The sequence below is a fragment of the Thermobia domestica genome, chromosome 8 (genome assembly GCF_964235325.1).
Source record: "Thermobia domestica chromosome 8, izTheDome1.hap1.1, whole genome shotgun sequence".
Taxonomy (NCBI): Eukaryota; Metazoa; Arthropoda; class Insecta; order Zygentoma; family Lepismatidae; genus Thermobia; species Thermobia domestica.
The window spans coordinates 258,000,333-258,022,449 of NC_137461.1; the positions used below are offsets into that span (position 1 = coordinate 258,000,333).

At 36.6% G+C, this 22,117-nt stretch overlaps 1 protein-coding gene across 1 annotated transcript in view; it reads right to left on the reverse strand.

Annotated features, from left to right (window-relative positions):
* Positions 1-22,117, reverse strand: part of Uggt (UDP-glucose-glycoprotein glucosyltransferase) — a 126,012-nt gene that overhangs the window by 100,052 nt on the left and 3,843 nt on the right. The window contains exons 2-6 of the mRNA XM_081767866.1: positions 13,108-13,359; positions 9,915-10,330; positions 6,437-6,609; positions 3,393-3,588; positions 1,252-1,465 (exon numbers count right to left, since the gene is read on the reverse strand). Of these exons, the coding sequence (XP_081623992.1) occupies positions 1,252-1,465; positions 3,393-3,588; positions 6,437-6,609; positions 9,915-10,330; positions 13,108-13,359 (1,251 nt within the window). The remainder of the gene's footprint in view (positions 1-1,251; positions 1,466-3,392; positions 3,589-6,436; positions 6,610-9,914; positions 10,331-13,107; positions 13,360-22,117) is intronic.

The following is a 22,117-nucleotide window of genomic DNA, read 5'->3' on the forward strand; positions in this document are numbered from 1 at the left end:
CAGCCATCCCCCCAAAGTCTATTCACATCATTGCAACTGGATAAGCCCTTTAAGTAGTTCTCCAATAACATTCCAATGTTGGGTAATAATAATAATAATAATAATAATAATAATAATAATAATAATAATAATAATAATAATAATAATAATAATAATAATAATAATAATAATACAGTATTCGATTGTTATTTTGTAAGTTAACTATCTCTTCCAGATCACATTTGATTCTAGTCTGGTTTCAAAATCCTATATACACACACACATTGCGCTTATTGTACTATTGTCTTCCTTTATATTTTTTGACTTGCTTTTTCTTTACTTGTCTCCTAGATATAAAATCCCTTGCGAAAATTCACAAATACCAAGGGCGGCAAAGAGAAAGACTATATGCATCAGATAACTCCAATACTGATTCTAACACAGGGTGTCTACTGGGTTTCATTTTCAAAATTCCAGTATATTTCCAGTACATTCAGTATAACTATCAGCAAAATTCCAATACTTAATACAATTATTTTTTTAAAAAAAAGTTCTTTAGGAATAATCACGATGATTTCAGGTTTGTAACTGTTTTATCGTCAAAAGGATAATTTTATTTTTAATAAATTCAGTTTTCCTTGATTTTTTAAATACAAATATTTATTTAAACATTTTTTTAAAGGGTTTCCCAAATCTCCTCACAGCCCTTCACTCTACCCATTGCTTTAAATGTCTAATTACAAAATATATACACAACTCTTGCTTTGGAAAAATTTACAATCTCAATGAATTGTTTCTAAGACTATTAAAACAATTACAAAAAAGTATTGTTGGCAAATTATTCATGATTTTTCCAGTATGTAGATCAAAATTCCAGTATATTTCCAGTATCAAAATTAAATTCCAGTATAATTCAAGTATTTCCAGTATCAGTAGACACCCTGTAACAGTTTTATAATTATTAGTAAATTACACCTCCTAGAATAATATTACACGAATGTGGTCGAAATATTGACAATAATTTACTGAGGCTTTGAATGAGGATTATTTATTTGAGCCAGTTTTGACAAATGAGAATGGTATTATTTGCTAATGTAGTACTTAAAGCACTGCTAGTATAAACTAAAGAGACGACGATTAAAATAATGACATATATGTAGTGTGAACCACAATAACTTTCACAATACGGAAACACAGTTCTTCAGAACACGACAAAAATCAACGGGCAGCCCTAATATTTCGTGATATTTGAGCATTTACGATAAAACTTACCGATTTTATGAAGTCCTTCCATGACTCTATATTCCTGTCTTATAACTTCAAGTAATGAGATAATATCAGTGACATCCATGTCAAAAAACATTCCATTCAGGAAGAGAGCAGTATCAGACGACTGAATATTAAGTGCGTGCGCAAATCTTTCTTGATTCTTCTTTATTTCCTTTTTCAACTCAGGATTTACTACAGTTCGCACCAAAGACCTCGCCTGCAGGAAAATAAATACAATAATATTTTTATAAAAGTTTTACACACTTCATCGAACATAAAGAAACAATAAAATATCAGTGGAGACAACAGTCTATTTTAAAACTTACTTGTACCATCTGGAACTACTGAGCTCTCAAAATTTAAACGACAATTACTATTATTTTGAATGTAAGAATACATATTTTGTTTGTAATATCTCAAATATTTTCCACTTTATCACTCATCATTTATCTACATTTATAAAAGTTTTAGTTACTATTTTTAGGCACTAAAGTAGTGTCTTCTTATTCGATTAAAAAAGTATAAAGGTAACAAAGAAAGTTATGTCGCTTTTTCATCCACCACCTTCGAACATCGACATGTCACTTAAGACGTACCTGGAAGATCAAAAATAGTCCCCATTAGCATCGACGACCTTCTGACAACGTTCTGGAAGGACATGGATTCCATCGCGGTAGAACTTGGTGGGCTGTGAAGCGAAGAAGGTATCAAGTGCATTTTGCACATCTACTAGAGGTCTGAACTAACGTCCTCTAAGGTAATTGTCCAAGGAACGGAACAGATGATAATCGGACGGTGCAATGTTCGGGGAGTATGGCGAATGCAATAGTGTTTACCATCCAAGGCGTAGAATGGTGTCTCGTGTCATCCTAGCCTCGTGGGGCTTGGCGTTGCCCTCTATCACGATGACCCCTTTGCGAGTCAGAAGTGCTGGCACCAGTTTTGATTAAAAAAAAAAAAACACGGCTCAACTGCTGACAGTACACAGTTGCATTGATGCTCTGACCAGCTGGTAACAGTTCCCGATGCACGATGCCGCGAGCAGTCCACCAAACACACAGGAGGACCTCCTCCTGGTGTAGTGTTGATTTCGGCTGTTTTGGAACTGGTTCATGGGATGCTAATCAATGGTGACGGCGTCGTGGAGTTTCGTATAGGACCCACTTCTCATTACATGTCAACAGCTTGTCCAGAAATGACTCTTTCCTCAGACGAGACACCAAAGAAACACAGGTGTCTGCTCGCGTTGCCTTCTGGCCTGGAGTCAAATAATGTGGGACTTGTAGTGCTTCCCAAATTGATGGAGGTGCTGCCGAATGGTTTCTCCACTCAAACTGAATTGTAGTTTCAGTTGTTCACATGTCTGGCCACTGTTCGCCTCAACTGCTGCCTGAAGATCTTCATTTTGTACGCCTCAACTGCTGCCTGAAGATCTTCATTTTGTACGCCTCAATTGCTGCCTGAAGATCTTCATTTTGCACGTGTGTTGGTCTTCCGGCACGTGATGAGTCTTTGAGTGTTTTGTCACCGTCCTTAAACCACTGTCCGCGTAGTCACAACACCCTCATCAAACGCCTGGCATATGTTCAGCCCTGCTGCAGCGGCGTTTGACTCCAGTTTGAACTCGTAGAGCATACACACCCTTATGACGTTCTGTGGAGGTCTCATGTTTACTCTTTCCTTACGCAAGTTCACGAAATCTGTAACTGGCTGAACTGCCACAACCAGGTATTATGTTGGATATACCCACACCAACAACTGACCTTCGCCTTATCTCCATTCGCATTCAACTCGTGGTATGAGGGCCAATGGAACAGACTTCCACAAAAAGTGACAGAATTTTCTTGGTTACCTTTATACCAATACAGCTTTTTACTTCGTTTTTTTTGGGTTTAGTTTTTGTTTCTTCAAGTCTAGAGGCATTGCAGAACACGTCACGTATGGTTTCACGCCTTTCTGGTCGGTTAGATAATGAACAATGGTCGGCGGTTGGATCTCGCTGTTCTCGATCTCAGTATTCCTGTATTTCTCTAACAAGAGTTCAGTATTTCTTTATTTAAATACAGTCCCAACTGCCTCGCGATGCCGTGTAGAAAAAAAGATTGATTTCCCTCATTTTTCATACAACTTTTCATTCTTCTTACCTGAATAGGAAAGTTTTGGGCTATATGAGTGAGCACCTTCAGAGCTTCATCACGCGGAGAGTTCATAATTCGTTCAGCTGCCTGGAGACTTAGGTCCTGAATCTGCCAAACTTTGAGGGGAGCCATTTCATTACTTGTCTCCAGAAGATGAGTTCTAAAGCGATCCAGTTTATCCTTCTTATCTGGATACAAGATTCTATCAAAAAATAAAAAACATCCGTTAAAAAATACAGAGGGCTTTGGAAAATACAAATCTTGTTAGATTTCAATAAATAATAATAAAGGCAATTTCAGCCATACATAAATATTTTTACCTGTCTATGCCAAAGTTAAAAGAAAAAATACACCCTATTTACCACGTATGTATATAGATGCGCATGTGCTTTTACTTAAAAGAGAAATTGACGTGTTTTTAATTAAACTATAGTTACTAGAAAGCATGACACATTTACTTCGTTGGCTGCGTCTGTAGTGTTTCTGAACTGTTTGGACTACTTGTTCTGTGGCAGAAATACATTACAGTATCTCCCTCTCTCTCAGTGAACAATGGATTCAAGCTCTTGAACCAAATATCAGAGACATATTTAACTGAAAGTGTATATGAGAGGTCCATATTTAGTAAGTACGGGAATAGCTTAACTGTTTTTCTCTGCAACATGGTTTGAAAATGAGATTTACAATATCACACTCACCTGGTTGAGATTTTACAAACATTTTTGCTATAATAAACAGTCTCCACCTTATTTTAAAATTTTCTTAGCAAAGTTTATGAGTTACATCAAGAAAAGAAGCAGCATCATCTACGAGAGACTCTTAAGGGTTAGTGTCTTTAAATACTCTCATATTAATAGTATATTCAGAAGGATTGTTAGATCTTCAGTTCTTTCATAAAGAAAAGCGTCGTAGAAAACATCTACATGAACACCCAGTTTAACCAATTTTAGTACTCTTGCACCAAAAGTGATTTGATCTTTGTAATTAACCTTGTTAAGAAATCACAGAATAAAAAGTCGAAACCGTGTAAGAAAACTTTTAGAGATGAATCAACATGTGTTTTTTTTCTTGCTTTTTTTTTCCTTTCTTACATGGAGCCTAAATGGCTTGATAGAATCTCATAAGTAAGTCATTTATAAATTCGTCACAATATCACGAGTAGCACAGAGTACAACACTCAAGTAAAATTTAACATGGCGGAAGATGTTTGCAGCAGTCCAGACGGAGATTTCTACATAGAATGCGAACAGCTTAGTAGTATATGTAGGCAGTTTGATGCTGTATATGGATGTGCGGCACAGACTACAGAAGAAGAGGAAAACGGACAAGGGAAGCCTCCAAACTACGGTGCTATAGAAGGATGTTGAAAATTAGATGAGTAGATAAGGTAGCGAAAGACAGAGTATTGGACATGGTAGGAAAACAAAGGAGTACACTAAAGATGATTTCGAAATGAATTTTACACAGCCATACATATGGAATCACCTCTTATCTGTGACCCGTGTGATACCAGGATTTCTAACGATTAACTTCCGAAACCAATGACAATACTTCACACATTTTCTCCTCATCTGGTTTCAGCAACTATTAGATAGCAATAATTAAACATGTCTCCGGCTTATCTTTCTTTGCAGCTCGTTGACACATTAAATACAAGTATCTAGTCTCATACGAGAGTCACGTTCATTACTTACGAAATGGTGATCGCTCCAATCAAGCCTTGACGTCACCAACAACTATTGGTAGCGAAAATGAACAAGGCTTGCTGCTTTCACAAGTAAGAGATTCAGTTTGTTTCCATCCTGAGTACTAACAGAACTGTGTTCCTTTCGAAGGGTTTGTGAATATGAAATATCCATTTAGCGTAGAAGTAATTGAATTTGTAAATCAACAAATGTTCACAAGGAAGAGTCGATGCTGCAGTATGTAGCGCATCTTCACGTCTAATGTAATATACACTATATCTCGTATACATGAATGAATGCAATCTTGTTTCTAACCGGTTGCCACTCGACTGATAAACATTTGAACATAGTTAACATCTACCTCGAACTGGGTTTTCATCATGTCATTTTGATCAAAATGCATATAGTAAGACGGTTAACGAGAGTTCAAAATTTCACAATGCAACAATAGATTAATTAATTATTTCATTTAAATATTATCCGTTGTTCAATTCTACACATTATAAAATATTTTCCATTTAGGATTACATGAATAAGCCAACAGTGAGGTTTGCGAAATATAGTAGAAAAGTAATACCAATGGCACACCACACAGGTAAGCAATATCTGTTCTTTTATATCAATTAGTGCTTTAAAATGCATACATTGATGTGTTTTTCATTGTTCCTAATCCAGACTTCCAATATAAACCAGACAATGCCAGAGAAGAAACTTAGGAGAGAAACAAGGCATGCTATATCCAACAACAGACTTAGTGTAACAGAAGAACGGCAGCTGTTGACCAACGAGGGACAACGAGTAAGCCCACTGAGCACTTGGGACAAGCTGGGTTCTCAACATTTCATCTCGATTGGAATACGCCCCAGCCCGCGCAAAATGAACTTTGTGGTGGACAAACACCGTGTGTGTGGGCTTCTTCGTGGTTCTCCGTTGTATACTCTCGCCCGGGCGCTGATTTTCTACGGCACGGCACTGACACAAGGTTACTTTGGACGTGCACTGCTCCGTCTGTCTCATTTGCATTATTACTGGTGTAGATTTGGATATCTGTGACACTGTAGCGTAATAAGTTTGCAACACTGAATAATAAAGGTAACATTGTAAGTTTTTAATTAACATATAGATTTGAAATATGTAATAACCTCATATATAGTGCCATTTGATAGAACTTTATGTTGGGTTTGCAACACTATTAACCTTGTAGTATCACACAGAATGCTAAACAATGTCCCCATGTCGATATTTGAATGGCACAAAATGTCAGTTTTTTTTCCTTTAGTTTAAAATTTACAAGGGTGTATCAAATAAATGAACCAATCTTCATATATATATATACATAAGAGAAAGTAAACGTCAGATACCTACTTTAATCTATTGAAATTAAATCCTTCCAATTCTTCTTCTTCTTCTTCTTCCTCATCTGCTGCTCCGCCCTCGCCTCCCCTAACCTTTGTATCATCCTGAGCTTTGTACTCAGTTGATTTAATCTGTAGCTCTACTCCATAGCCCGATAGACGAAGTTTCTTCTCAGGGCGATTCTGTGACAAAATAATACATGATACACGCATACCAATAACATATACAAAGATAATATACAGTACACAACCTGAATAATAATCATAATTTTAACAATTATCAGAAGTAAAAAAAAAAAAAAAAATGACAGCATAACAAGAATCATTACATCACAACAGATCAGAATCAAATGCATATGGCAACCAAGTTCTAGATTTGCTATGAATAACTCCCATCAATACAGCTGTCTTATACAGTCAGCGACAAAACTTCTCTCCGTGTGATGGAATTAGTTTCGTACATAACTTCAGAATGGAAGGACATTTTGAGTACAGGTTTCAGTAAATTAAAAAGAATGTAATTTTCTGAACGTTTCAGCCATACCACCGTTATTCCCAAAACAAAATTTTATCAAACGGAAAGAACTTTTGTCTCAGACTGTACACTATGTTCATATGTATGTAACAGTTTTAACTTTAAGATACAAATAGTGTCAATATCTGTGGAAAAAAGAAAGAAAGTGTTAGCACACACATGGTTATAGGAATGTTTTGCTTCCAATGACAAATACATTAAATGAATGCCAGTAAAACGTTCCGGATCACTTTGGGGTTCACAATGTCCGTTGGGCTAAGAATTAGTAAAATTTAATTTACTATGTGTAAAAATTAACAAATCATTACCTAGTGTACAGTCGACAAATAATCTAAAGAGCAGAACCTACAAGAGCGTTATCAATAAATTTTTAATCTATTCTCGGGGCCCAGTGGCTCAGTGGTAAAGCGATCACCTCTGGTGTACGGGGTCCTTGGTTCGATCCCAGCTCGCACCAAGTGAACTTTGTGGTGGACGAACACCGCATGCGTGTTTTCTCAGGGTTCTCCCGTTTCCTCTCACTTTTTTCATTCCACCATTTCATTCACTTCTCATCATCAATAACTAGTGAAAAAGTACCAGCAGTTCACCACAAATATTTTCGCTGATCATGCTATCATTGTCAATAGGTGTAAAAATTGTGTTAAGGGGAAATATAATAATGGACAACTTAAAAAAAAAAAAGATACAAATACGTAAAAATGTAAACAGCATATAATTCTGTACAGAATATTATACACAACATTAATACCACCTAAACAAAACTCTTGGCGGCTCAGGTCAGGAAGGATCATGGCAAACTCAAAGGTAGTCACAGCTGGTTGATCTGTAGTCGATTTCTTTCGCTGTTTTAACTAGCTTTCTAGCGTTCTAGTGTAAACTTTGATATCAGATGTCCAACATACGCTGAATTTTGAATTGTTTTCTTTCATATTATTGTTTAATTGTACAATAACGATATGAGTTAATAAAAAAAAAATTGTCTTCCAATCACGAATCGAAACCAAGGTCAGGTCATTGTACAATCCAACAATAATATGAAAGAAAACAGTTCAAATTTCAGCGTATGTTGGACACCTAAGATCAAAGTTTACGTTGTATTTTTGTAGTTTCACACTTCACAGGCAAACACTTAAACAAAAAAGACCTGTGTTACAAAAAAGCCCGTATATTGGTAACCAAACTTCATCTTGTAAAAGGAAGTAAGATGGTTCAATGATAGAGTGCTCACCGTTGGTGTTAGAGATCCCTGCTTCGATTCCAGACCATGTAATTTGTGATGGACAGAATCGTGTCTGGGTATTCCAAATTTCCTCCCACATTCTCATACCACCAATTCTCTCATAAATCATTTGTTTCTTTTAGCCAACGCATTATCGTGACACGTAAACTACAAATTTCACCATCTTATAAATATAAAGACAAACTGAGGTCAAATAAGCCTTATTGATACTGAATAAATTTTAATTACTGATCTCTTTAGTGTTTCAAATTTTGGAATATAAAAATAACGGTAATATCTTCTTGGCGAATGCGTTCAAACTACAATGAATGGCTGTACAAAATCAGCCGTAAGTAAATTCGAAACGGCGAAAGACAGCATAGAGACGAAGTTAATATATTCAACTAAACAAATACCTTTAAACTAAAATATGAAACCCTGGAAGAAAAAATGGTCGGCAACAAAAACTGATTTAAAACAAGTGCTCGTAGCACATGCTTTCAAACTGATAATATGTTCTGTCTAAAGCCAGACCGAACTCCTCTTTTAGTGCTGTGGAAAGTTAGCCCTTATGAAAACTACTTGACATGAGCTGGACTTCATGTGACTGTTAACTTCTACATTTAGTTGACTCTGGTGAAATACGCGAACTGCAAATGATTTCATGCTTAAACTCAGAAATCGGCAAAAATGTAGCTAGTGCACTCTGGTTTCAGACAACTAGTATCATTGATTGTAATAATAATAATAATAATAATAATAATAATAATAATAATAATAATAATAATAATAATAATAATAATAATAATAATAATAATAATAATAATACTACTACTACTACTACTACTACTACTACTACTACTACTACTACTACTAATAATAATAATAATAATAATAATAATTATTATTATTATTATTATTATTATTATTAGTTTCCGTGCTTTAAGTGGATATAAAATAACAAACGCAATCTATTTTTGTATACGGTATTTTATTTTACCATAATTCATATCAAGTTGACTGTTTCCATAAGGACGAATTTCCCTCAGCACGAAAATGAAGTTAGTTTGATCTGGCTTCAGACAGCTCATATTATACAAGGTGTTTCAAAATAACACCGACGTTTGGGAGGTGATTCCTGAGACTAAGATAAGACAAGAAGTATAGACCAACCTGGGTACACAAATCCTTCTTTTCGAAGTTACAGGCTGCCGAAAACATGAAAAAATTAAGTTTAAAGATCCATATCTCCAAAACTATAGGAACTATCGTAGTCGCGTTAAAACTTCACTTGGGAACGAATATATACGCTATCCAAAAATACATGTTTCAGAATCCTAAAATATTCACGCGACAATTTTTACAGAGTCAGTTTGGCTACGACCATATAATTTGAAGTACTCACCAACCATCTCTATAAAAATTGTTGCGGAAGTATCGTAGGATTCTGAAACACGAATATTTGGATAGGGCACATACTAGTTCCTAAATAAACTCTTGACCCGACTACGGTAGGTCCCCTAGTATTGGAGCTATGAACCTTTAAAGTTCGTTTTTTTTTTTTTTTTTTCATGTTTTCGGCAGCCTGTAACTTCGAAAAGACGGATTTGTGTACCCAGATTGGTCTATACTTCTTGTTTTATCTTGGTGTCAGGAATCACCTCCCAAACGTTGTCGGAGTTGTTTTAAAACACCCTGTATAATTTAAGGTTCCTATAAATAACAGCTTACCTTTACGTAATGTCGTAATACATAATCCACATCTCCTGAAGACGCGTATTCCTTTAATTTTACATGGAACTCCTGAAATTCTTTTGTCCCAAGTTCTCCATACAGAACGACACCGATCGAGTTATTCTGCGATCCTGGATAATGATGATCGATGTTAAACATTTCTGGCTTCACGCCAAACGCCCTGTTAATCATATTTTCCATTTCCTCTATGCTGCATGTCAAAGTGCCTTGAACGTCAGCCACCGCCAAACACTCAGACGGCAGACCTCGATCAATCGCCACTTGGTGGTACATTTCAATCTTTGGAGAATAAATATGTAACGACAATGCAAACTTTAAAATGGATATCTGCATTGGCGATACGAAGGTACTTGCCTCCGAAAGGATAAATTCATAATACTCTTTTGGCGTTTCTGAAATGAAACAGGAAACTAATAAACCCATGATCTTAAAACCTTTATCACATGCTTTACAGAATACATACACTTCGCTTATTTCTTTCTATACAAAATAGTATCTAATACTACTGCAACCATTATTGTAGTTACGAGGGTCATTTCAAAAGTCTTGCACACAGCGCATGCGCGACCGTTTGAGTGGTATGATCAAGTTCAATTTTATGCCAGTTGTGAGTCAAAGTTTGAGCTTGACGGTTATTTCTGTGTTCCATGGTTCGGGTAGTTGTATTGTGAGAAATTCAATGTTAAAATGGAAGGTGAATCCGACATAGTGACAGCGTTCCTATATGAAAATCGAAACTCTACATGGAAAGAATCCAACTGAAATTTACAATGCTTTGCGACACATTTGTGGAATCGTAGCACTGTATCACAGTGGTCAGCTCGTTTCCGTATATGTCGTGTAATCACTGCGGACGACCCAAGAAGTGGAAGACCGTCAACTGCAACAGACTGTACGTCTGAGATTATTGTGAATGACATTTTGAGAGGATCGACGAAAAACATGTGAAGAAATTGCATATGAGGCCAGAATGTTTGGCACTTCAGTTTACAGAATAATTATTGAAAAGTTAAAGATGAGAAAAATCGCTGCCAGATGGGTCCCGCATGATTTGAGTGAAGAGCAGAAAGCACACTGCCCTACAAGTGAGGGGAAACACTCGACAAGTATAGATGGGAAATACTTCCCCATACACCATATAGTCCTGATTTGAGCCCACCAGATTTATTCATTCCCCAAATTGAAGGAATCACTCCAGGGAAAACGTTTCGATACAACTGACGAAGATTCGAGTGAGGTGACCCGAGTGATCAGACAGCTCAACAATGAAAGTGCCCTACCTGAATACAGAATTTAGCAATACGTTGGGAAACTGTCATAAGCAAGAATGGAGATTATAGCGAAGAGGCCTGTAAAGGTATTTTGAACAATAAATTATTAACACCCATAAAATCTTTCAGTGCGCAGAACGTTTGAAATGACCCTCCTGTAACGCTCAATCCACCACTTAAGTTACAACAAATATAACGTCCCAATAACAGGCACTCCCTTCACAATTACGAATAGCGCCAGAATCAGGCGCATCTGCCCTTATTCTGTTTCTTCTCCTTTGGGTTGGTTGAGTTGATTTGAAGTTTAGCGCCCCGTTCAGCGCCGAAGCTATATGAGATGTGAACCTACAGCATAACGTAGGATTTGAACAGCATGAGCTCCACTGAGAATCGAACTAGTGTCTCCCGGGTCTCATATTCTTTTGTTCTTACGATTCTTCTACGCTAATAAAAGTAATATAATCTTGTTAGTAATCGCTTCACGGTCGAACGGCTTCACTAACTGATATGAATTTTTGCATCCATCTCGAATTGGGATTTTATATTATGTTGATTAAAATGCGTATAATAACAAAGTAGCTGGGGTCCAAAATTTATTGCAAATACAGAGTACTTCATGCCGTAACAACAGATTCATTAATTATTACGTTTTAATATTATCATTTTTTCATTTTACTCGCCGTAAAATACTTTCTATTGTTCGCTGTTGGTGCGAAAGGTCCCGGGTTCGGAAGTGTGTAAAAGTTTTTTTCAGGCCAGCCATCCGGAGTGAGGTTTTCCTAATTTACATAAAGCAAATGGAGGGTTGGTATCTAACATAATGATCTCAGGTAGTTTTCTTCCTTCCCCACTCCTTTCTTTCTCCCCAATTTCCCGGGTACTGTGTTCGCCGAGGGACGTTATTTTTTTACACGTGATGGGCTAACATGGCCACAAGATGTCGGAAGCTCAGAAATCTAATTGCTAAGCTTAGTTGTCCATCGGTTTTCACCGTAGACTTTCAGAAAAGACTAAACAATATCAGCGAGAAACTTAAGAAGAAAAACTACGCATGTCCAATGACAGATTTAGAACCGTAAGGAAAAGAAAAAATGAAATGAAATCTTTGAGTTTTACGTCCCACGGTTATGCCGGTTAGGCTAAAGGAGACGGTGATAATGAGAAATGAATGAAATGGTGGAATGAAGGAAGTGGCAGGAAACGGGAGAACCCCGAGAAAACCCACGCACACGGTGTTTCGTAAGGAAAAGAAGATCGCACGAAGTGAGAGAGATATACACAGTGACATCAATCAGGCGAGAAGAATCTACAGAAGAGCATAATTCAAGATTTGAGGTGGAAAGAAAAGACAGGACATTAGCGAACAAAACAACAACACTAAAGTGGTTCACAATTACATCTTCACTGATCGAACTGCGTTTCCTACAGATGTGAAGGGTGTGAATTTTCGAGAATACCGTCTGCAGAGTATGAATTGAATTTTTGAGCATATTTAGGACTTTAGTCGAGCTGGGTTTTCAACATTCCACTTCAATTAAAAAAAGAATCTCAATTGGACAGAGGAATCAATACATCATTCAAATAATTCCCATAAACCTATTTCCCCGTTCGAAAAACGGATGTTTAGCTAGCTTATAAATTTATGTTAAAGTGAAAGGTAAATTTATTCACTTATTCTACTATTAAAATAATAAAGAAATGTATAAAAATATAAAAACAGGTACAGTACGTACGTTATTTATACTTTCATACTCTGTATTTCTCATCTTGCAAGAGACCGTATACAATTTCAGATAACCAGTTAATGACGGCAAAATACTAAAGATATTGAGAAATTCTCTTGGCATCTCAAGAAAAACGACATTTTTTAAGATCTGTAAACAAATATGAATACTTACTGTACTGTATAAATTCAGGGTCTAACTCATTAATGTTATCCACATAACCCCAAAAGAAATCCGGGTTTTCATCAGCGAGATATTCAGCTGCTTCCAGCACGAGAGGCGTCACAGGCCACTTTGCATCTATCAAAGTAGTCACAGACTTTGGCTTTTTCTGTTTAGCTGTAGTGATTTCATCAATCAAGAGAACTGCCACAAGGAAAGAGATTAACCACACTGGAACCTGGAAAGTAAAATAATGTTTTAATGCTGTTAAAAAAAAATAAAAAAAAAAAATAAGCTCAATATAAGTAGCCTTAAGAAAAAAAATCACTTCACCACTACAAAACTATGTTGACGGCACTGAATAAAATAAGTATAAAACTTCTTAGACTCATTAAAAATAAGTTACCTTGCCAAATGAAAATTAAATGGAATGTCTAGTTTTACGTCCCACGATTATGATCTGTAGATGACAGGAAACAAATGATTAATGGAAGTAAATGATTATGAGAGAACTGGTGGAATGAGATTGTGGGAGGAAATGAGGGAGCCTTAAGAAAACCCACGGACACGATCATTTTAAGCTGAAGTTTTAGAGCCCTTGCGTGTAGTTCGGACGCCAATATAACCATTAAAAAATTGAGTGTGTCCAGATTTTTTATTACCAAAACTGTGCAACAATGATACAGATTGCATCGTTTTGGCATGGAGTTCACTGAGTTTTGGAGTGTCCTTACTTCAATGCAATGTTGCCAGACCTCGTGTATTCCATCAATTAACTGATTTCCTGTTGTAGGTGTCCTTGTACGAATCACAAGCTCCAAATAAGGCCATAAATTTTCAATACGGCTAAGTCTGGTGGATTAACGGGAGAAAGAAGTAGTGTAACGTGCCGTCAGAAAAGGATATAATCTTTTATAACTTTGGCATGGTGGCAAGGGTCAGAATAGTCTTGAAGGGTAAAGGGTTTACCGCTGAAAAAAATCCCTTTTTTTTTTTGTCTGATAAATCATTTTGTATGTTAATGCATTAACAAAACCATTACAAATAAGGATTCTACCGAACCCACTAGAAGAGAAACATCTCCAAATCATGACATTTATCGGGTACATCGAAGTTTCAACAGTACACGCAGGACTAAGTGCTTCTTTTTCCACTTTCTCTCATTACTTGGCGCTACTGTTCGCTACTCTAATCCTTGTGAGCTTTGGCCGACTGCACACACATTCTACATTGTTTTTGTATAAGGCACGGCTTCTTAACAGTCCTATTGTGAACGCAAACACATGGACTCCAATTTCTTTCTCACCGTACGTGAACGAACATTGACACCAGATGTCTCCCGCCAACTCGTTGCAGGGACCTGCATCTTGTGATGACTGAAATCTGTCTGCAAGACAACCGCCACTAGGAGAGGAATTCACTTTTCGACCATATCTGCAATTCTTTCACTTTTTATGCATCCTGCTTCCCGAATCTTAGCTAACTGCCTACCTACTATGCTTTTATGCACTTTGATAGTCCGCGCAACTTCAGCATTGGCTTTACCGCACTCACTTAATGAGATTCAATTGACAATTCAATTTCAAATGAGGGCAACGTGTTCAGATTTAATTTTTGAAGTAATGTAAATATCCCCAGAAAACACCTGTTGAGATCCTACTTGATTTCCTTAATAAGACTACTAATCACTTAACGGCAGAAATTGTAAAAGGAAAAACGATCTGTATATATTAACGAAAATGATGCTGATGACGTTCCCAGAGAGGAAGGAAATATTCAACTAAACTCATAAACACGAAGGCACAGGCCACTTTTCGTAACATTAGTTCATAAGAGAACAGGACAAGACACACAGAGCACAGAACAATTGTCTTACTAATTATTTCAATTCCGCCGTTACCATGTTACCGCTCTAATATTTTTGCCATACTCTTGGATTGTACATTAATATGAAATTATTTTATTTATACAAGATGAACCATTTATCTGGATACGCCCTTGTAACTTTAAGACTAATGAACAAAAACACTAAAATTTTGCACCACACAAATAACAGCAGGGGACCTCCTTTTTTTTCCAAAATGGGACGTGGACCTACTATTTAAAGCAGAATCCAACCCACTACAATGCTTTTCACACCGGGGATTGAACACGAGACCACATGCAAAAAAGGCGCACGCACAAAACGTTTGACCAGCAGGGACTACAATACTTTTTGTGGCCTACAGATTACTTGTAGTTTACTGTTTACTACTACATATTCCATTACGGTTCGTAGCACAATACTCACACTACAACAAGTTTAGCATTTGCTATCCTATTTAAGGAATTAAAACTGAATTCATGATTTACTTATTTATGACTTCTTTTACGTGACGAAGTTAAGGCTCTGCAGCCTTCTCCGAGCACTTACCTACGTACATACATTAAAAAAAAAAATAAATAAATAAATAAAAATATCAAATACAAAAGGAAAGTATTTCAATTACATAAGAAAGAATATGCTACTTCTACTTCTTTAATCAGGAAAGCACCACTAGTGCCTTACAAATTGTTTATTATGGGAGAAGTTGCATTTCTGAGTGCAGAATCACTTCAGGATGATTTAAGCGTTATGGGTATAAACACAGTGTCCAGACATATGATATAAAAACGACACTGCAGAGAACACACTACTTTGTGCAAGGTGTCCATCAAAAGCTGGGTTCCTATCACCACGGCATGGCACGTCCTCAGGTTGCGGATCGAGGAGAAGGCCTCTAGATATAGAGGTTAGCTGCGAATATACTGAATAAGCAGTCGCGGACAGCCGACTAGGAGTGGTCCTCCAGCTTGGGGGTTTGGGTAGGGCTAACAACCTCATCCTGTAAAAAAAAGCACTTGTTCAGAAATATTCACAAAAGCCTCGGACAAGGACTGATAACTTGGCACGACCTCAGCAAAAGAAAATGGACATGAGATTTGGAACATGGAATATTAGGAGTCTTTATAGGGCAGGCGCGTTAAAATCCGTAACGAGGGAGTTAGAGAAATACAGGATGGACGTAATAGGAGTTCAGGAAGTTAGGTGGGAAGGAAATGGATCTGAGAATTCCGGAAATTTTACGTTCTTTTACGGGGAAGGAAATAAAAATCACCAGTTAGGAACAGGGTTTTTCGTTCATAAACGTATATTACCAGCAATTAAACGGGTTGAATTTGTTACTGACAGACTTTCTTTTATTACTCTTAAGGGACGGTGGTATGATATTATTGTTTTAAATGTACATGCCCCAACGGAAGATAAGGATGACGATATAAAAGACAGTTTTTACGAAGAAGTGGAACGGATATTTGACCAACTCCCGCGATACATTATGAAAATTCTATTAGGGGATTTCAATGCGAAGGTAGGACGAGACGATATTTTCAAACCGATTATAGGGAACGAAAGTCTGCATAAGGAAAGTAATGACAACGGTGTTAGACTCGTGAACTTCGCAACATCCAAAAACCTAATCGTGAAGAGTACAAAATTCCCACATCGCGACGCTCATAAATACACTTGGACATCACCAGACGGGAAAACACATAATCAAATTGATCACGTTTTAGTAGATAGAAGAAGGCAATCTAGCATAATTGATGTCCGGTCGTTTAGAGGGGCTGATTGTGACACTGACCACTATTTGGTAGCAGCGATAATACGAGAGAGGTTATCGTTGAATAAAGGTAATATTCATTGTCCGAAAACGGAGAGATTCAATTTAAAGAAATTAGAAGAGAGCCAGGTAAGAGAGGAATACCAGATTGAAGTTTCGAATAGATTTTCGGCTTTAGAAGATTCGGAGTGTTGAGGATACCTGGATTGAAATTAGAGATAGCATTAAAATTTCAGCAAAAGAAAAATTGGGACACGCAGAAATACGTAGGAACAAACCATGGTTCGACCAGGAATGCATAAAACTAGCAGAGAAGAGAAAACAGGCAAAATTACGCTGGCTACAAAATCCGAATGAAATGACTACACAAAATTTCGCAGATATCAGGCGGGAAACTTCCAAAACTTTTAGAACAAAGAAACGCGATTTTCTGAAAGCTAAAATTAAGGAACTTGAAGATAATAGTAAAAATAAAAACATCCGGGACATGTATAAGGGAATCAACGAATTTAAGAAAGGCTATCAACCTCGTGCTTATATATTAAAGAAATCTGACGGTACAGTTCTCACTGACACGGATAGCATCTTAAATAGATGGAAAATTTCTTTGACGATTTGCTTAACACGCAACCAAAAACTAGTGTTCGTGGAGAAAAGGAGATACACACCGCAGAACCGTATATTCCAGAACCCAACCGAATAGAAGTAGAAACCGCTATAAAGAAATTAAAGAAACACAAATCTCCGGGTGTAGATGAAATTCCGGCTGAGTTAATTTTAGCTGGAGGCGAAAAATTGTGGAACAAGATACACAAACTCATTCTCCTTATCTGGAACAAGGAAGAATTGCCACAAGAGTGGAAAGAATCTCTTGCAATCCACAAGAAAGGCGACAAAACTGACTGTAATAATTATCGAGGCATTTCTCTTCTGTCAACATCCTATAAAATCCTTTCAAATATTCTGTTAGCAAGACTGACCCCATACGCAGATGAAATTATTGGAGATTATCAGTGCGGATTTAGACGAAATCGATCAACTATCGACCAAATATTTACCATTCGCCAAATACTCGAAAAAAAGTGGGAATACAATACCCCGGTACATCAACTATTTATTGATTTTAAAATGGCGTACGACTCGGTTAGGAGAGAAACATTATACAACGTTCTTACAGAACTTGGAATACCGAGAAAGCTAATTAGATTAATTAAGATATGTTTAAATGAATCCCAAAGTAAAGTCCGGGTAGGAAAATTTTTGTCCACGAGCTTTCACGTCGAAAATGGCCTGAAACAAGGAGATGCGTTGTCGCCATTATTATTTAACTTCGTTTTGGAATACGCTATAAGGAAAATCAAAGATAGCAACCAGGGCTTACAGTTGAACGGTATTCACCAGGTTATAGCATATGCTGATGATGTAAATTTAATAGGGGATGATAGGAGAACAATAGAAAGAAATGCAGAGATCTTATTAAATGCTTGCAGGGACATGGGTTTAGAAGTAAATGCAGAGAAAACTAAATACATGGAAGTGCGTCGGGACCGGAATACAGCAAATTATGGGTGCGTTAAAATACTAAATAATACTTTTGATAAAGTGGATACTTTCAAATATCTAGGATCAATATTAACAGAGGAAAATCATATTCACGGAGAAATTAAATGTCGACTAAAAGCAGGGAATTCGTGTTACTATTCGGTTCAAAATCTCTTGTCGTCGCGAATTCTGTCGAGGAAGTTGAAACTTAAAATATACAAAACGATAATCATGCCTGTAGTTCTGTATGGCTGCGAAACATCGTCACTTACTCTGAGGGAAGAACATAGACTGAAAGTATTTGAGAACAAGATCCTGAGACGAATATTCGGACCCAAGAGGAACGGGAATGGGGAATGGCGGAAACTACATAACGAGGAACTACATAATTTATACGGTTTACCCAACATTGTTAGGGTCGTCAAGTCTAGGAGGCTTAGATGGGCGGGTCATGTAGCTAGAATGGAAGAAAGTAGAGACGCTTTCAAAGTCTTGACTGGAAGACCAATCGGAAAACGACCATTAGGAAGACCTAGGCGCAGATGGGAGGACAATATTAAGATGGATCTCGCAGAGATTGGAATACAGAGTGGAAACTGGATGCAGTTAGCTAAGGATAGAAGTCAGTGGAGAGCTTTTGTGAACGCGGCATTGAACCTCCGGGTTCCATAGGCCATAGAGTTAGTTAGTTTAGTTAGTTAGTCCATCAAAAGCAAAAAGTGTACCTAACCGAGGCAATGCAAGGCGAGGCTGGTGGCATACCGGGTTCACTCGCGCAGAAGGTTCTACCAAATAGAAAATTTATGGGTAAAATACAATGTGAAATATTTTTCGTTAAGGAATGAAAGTGTGAATATAAGTAATTACTGTCAGTGCATAGAATATAGTGTGGGGGCCAGCCTAGGTCCTGTTGGATCGAAAAGGTCGAGAGCATATTATTACTGGACTTTGCCTGATGGTACTAGTGGATGATTTCTGGCTTGGTCACATGTCCTGAAAAAAAAAAAAAGTTCCTAGGCAATATGGCCGCAAAAGTCAAAGGTCGGCGAAAAATTATATCAGAAACTTTTGAATATACTTAAAACGGTTGAGATTTTTTTTGTTTTTGTTTTAATAGCCTTCTACAAAAAGAAGTTCAGAATTAAATTTTGAACAAATTCACTACTTTTACCTTTTTGTGCAGTGGCGTAGCGTCATCAAAAATTTGGGAGTGCACTATTTCCTAAACTATCTTACAAATATGTGGACCAGACAAATATCCATATGATAAAGTGGGAAGTAGATATTTCATGGGAAAAAGTTGGGACATGTAGCTCCCTGTTCTACCCCCTACGGCGCGACGCCCTTGCCTAAATAAAACCTAGCTATAGCGCAAAAATGCGCGCAAAGTTAAATGCTGATATATATATAACGTAAACGCATACGGAACATTTTTTTTCTATTTATTTTCACGGTATTTAGTTAAATGCAATTCACCATAATTTCTCGGAGATTTTATTTCATTTAGTAGGAGTTGTACTGTATTTGGTAAAGCCAGTGTTCTCTCCGAGTTCTCTCTAGTTCTCTTTGTATATAACCTACATTTCTTATATATTTGTTATCTGAGTTCTGAATATACATTCTATCTTTTACAAGAAAATAATTTTATTCTGCAAAGATACTTAAATTACATTCTCGTTTATTATCAAGTTAAGTTTAAAGTTATATTTGTTTATTATTTTTTGTAACTGTATGAATTGTTTTCTCTCCCATCACTTCAAATACTGATTACTCTGAACGTACAAACAAAAACCTTATTTCCATTTTTCTTTACAAGATACAACACTAAGTTGGGATAAAAATGCAATCGATAAACAAAGTGATATTTAGTTCAGACGAATAGGTGAATAGAGATGTGATTTATAGAAATAAATGTGACTCAATACCATCAAAATTACGTGAACGGATTTTTACATTCGCTGCTTTCACAACTACAGAATTGACAAGACATAACATTAATGTGACACTTACAAGATATGTTTCTTGCGCATTTTTTACAAGTGCAGGAGAATGGGAAGTCAATAGGAAGAGTTCCAAGTAACATTCTCGGATTCATTCGCCATCATTCTCTGTGTAGCCATACCGAGATGGGTCGAGTCCTGGGGTTTCATCAAGTATGTGATACCACTTGTAGCACCGAAAGTAAGCTACATTCAGCAAGAATATGGGTGGGAACATACCGTGAAGTAATCCCAGCCCTACATAATACCCATAATTCTACTAATTCGTGAATTCTGCAAGTCTTTGTGGTAATAATACAAGGCACAAATGACGATATCAACATCAGAAGATGCAAGAATTAGTTGCTTAATGCTCGAGTTAAAGACTGCATACTTAATATGAAAAAAATATCCTCTCATCAGCTTCTTCTAGCTTGCATTTCAAAATCAGGAATATCGCTTATTTCCTCATTTAATATGTGAATGCTTCTTTTCCCACAAACTTCTAAACCCACCAACATACACATCCATCTCTCACAATTCATGACTGTTTGACTGACTGACTGACAGTCAGTCACAGTTCATGACTGACTGTTTGTCAGCGAAAAACATTTGCAGCCTGTACTTATTTTGGGAAGATGTCCAGAACGCATGCATATTTTTTTGCATTGGATTTTTTGCGCCATTGATGGTAATTTCAATGGGTTGAGTCTCACATCTCCTGAAGCGTTCGTACGATTTTGCACTATCCTCTTTATACACATCGAATATGGTATTTATTCTGTTTGATTCTTGTGCTATCGATAGAATTCTACGCAAAATATGATGTGCAAAATCTCCAAACGTCATTAAAGACTTTCCAGCCGACACAGCAACAATACAGGCATGAAGCATACAGTCAATGCAGCTGAAGTTGCTAAAGAAGACGCTGAGAGAGCTGAAGCAGGCATTTCAGGCAATTTTTTTTTTTTTTTTTCAGTTTCTATATCATTTCAAATTTATTTGATTTGGACAGGAAATCGTCTTTTGTTAGGAAGAATGAAGTTGAAATTAGTTTTATAAGGTACGAATGCCATATTTCATTTATAAATACACGTGTATAAAGTGTTCAGCATGGGCTCACAGCATGGCGACTTGACATCTTCCGCACTAATGAGATTTTTCGATTTTTCTTAAATTTCAGAATAACTGTCCACAACTGATTCCTCATAAGAAACTTGTAATTTTAATTTTTCAGAAACTTAAAAAAAAAAAAAAAAAAAAAAAAAATTGCTCCCACAATAACAACGAAAATAAAATTCTTCATTTCAAAGCCATCGCCAGAACTAACTAGGTAACACGATTATCAGCAATCCTTCCCGACAGAGGAAAGGGAGTTTTAAAAAAAAGGAATAAATAAATAAATTGACAAATCATATTAAAGGTTAAAGGTAATAACAGAAACTAAGATAAAATAAAGGAGTGATACAGACAACTGGAAGTAAGTTCTTTGTATGAAGACAAAAATGTTACTAATAATAAAATGAATATTTTTATACATAGGGTATTTTAGAGTTGCGATATTAATCTTTAATCCTTCTCGGAAACAATAAGCTTATAAACAAGGGTGTAATTTAAGTATCTTTGCATATTACAGGGTTCCCACTCTCTTTCCCAAAACAATTTCCAGGACAAATCACCAATTTTCCAGGACTTCGACACGGGAAGATAAAACAGGATTGCAACTGTAGGTTAAAAATTCACAACAGTGAAATGAAAAGTGCAGTAGTTTATGCAGTGCCTATTAATGCAAGTATAGTATTAATACACAATAATTAAATACAAAAAGCGGAGCGTGATGTGCTGCTTTTTTTTTCAACT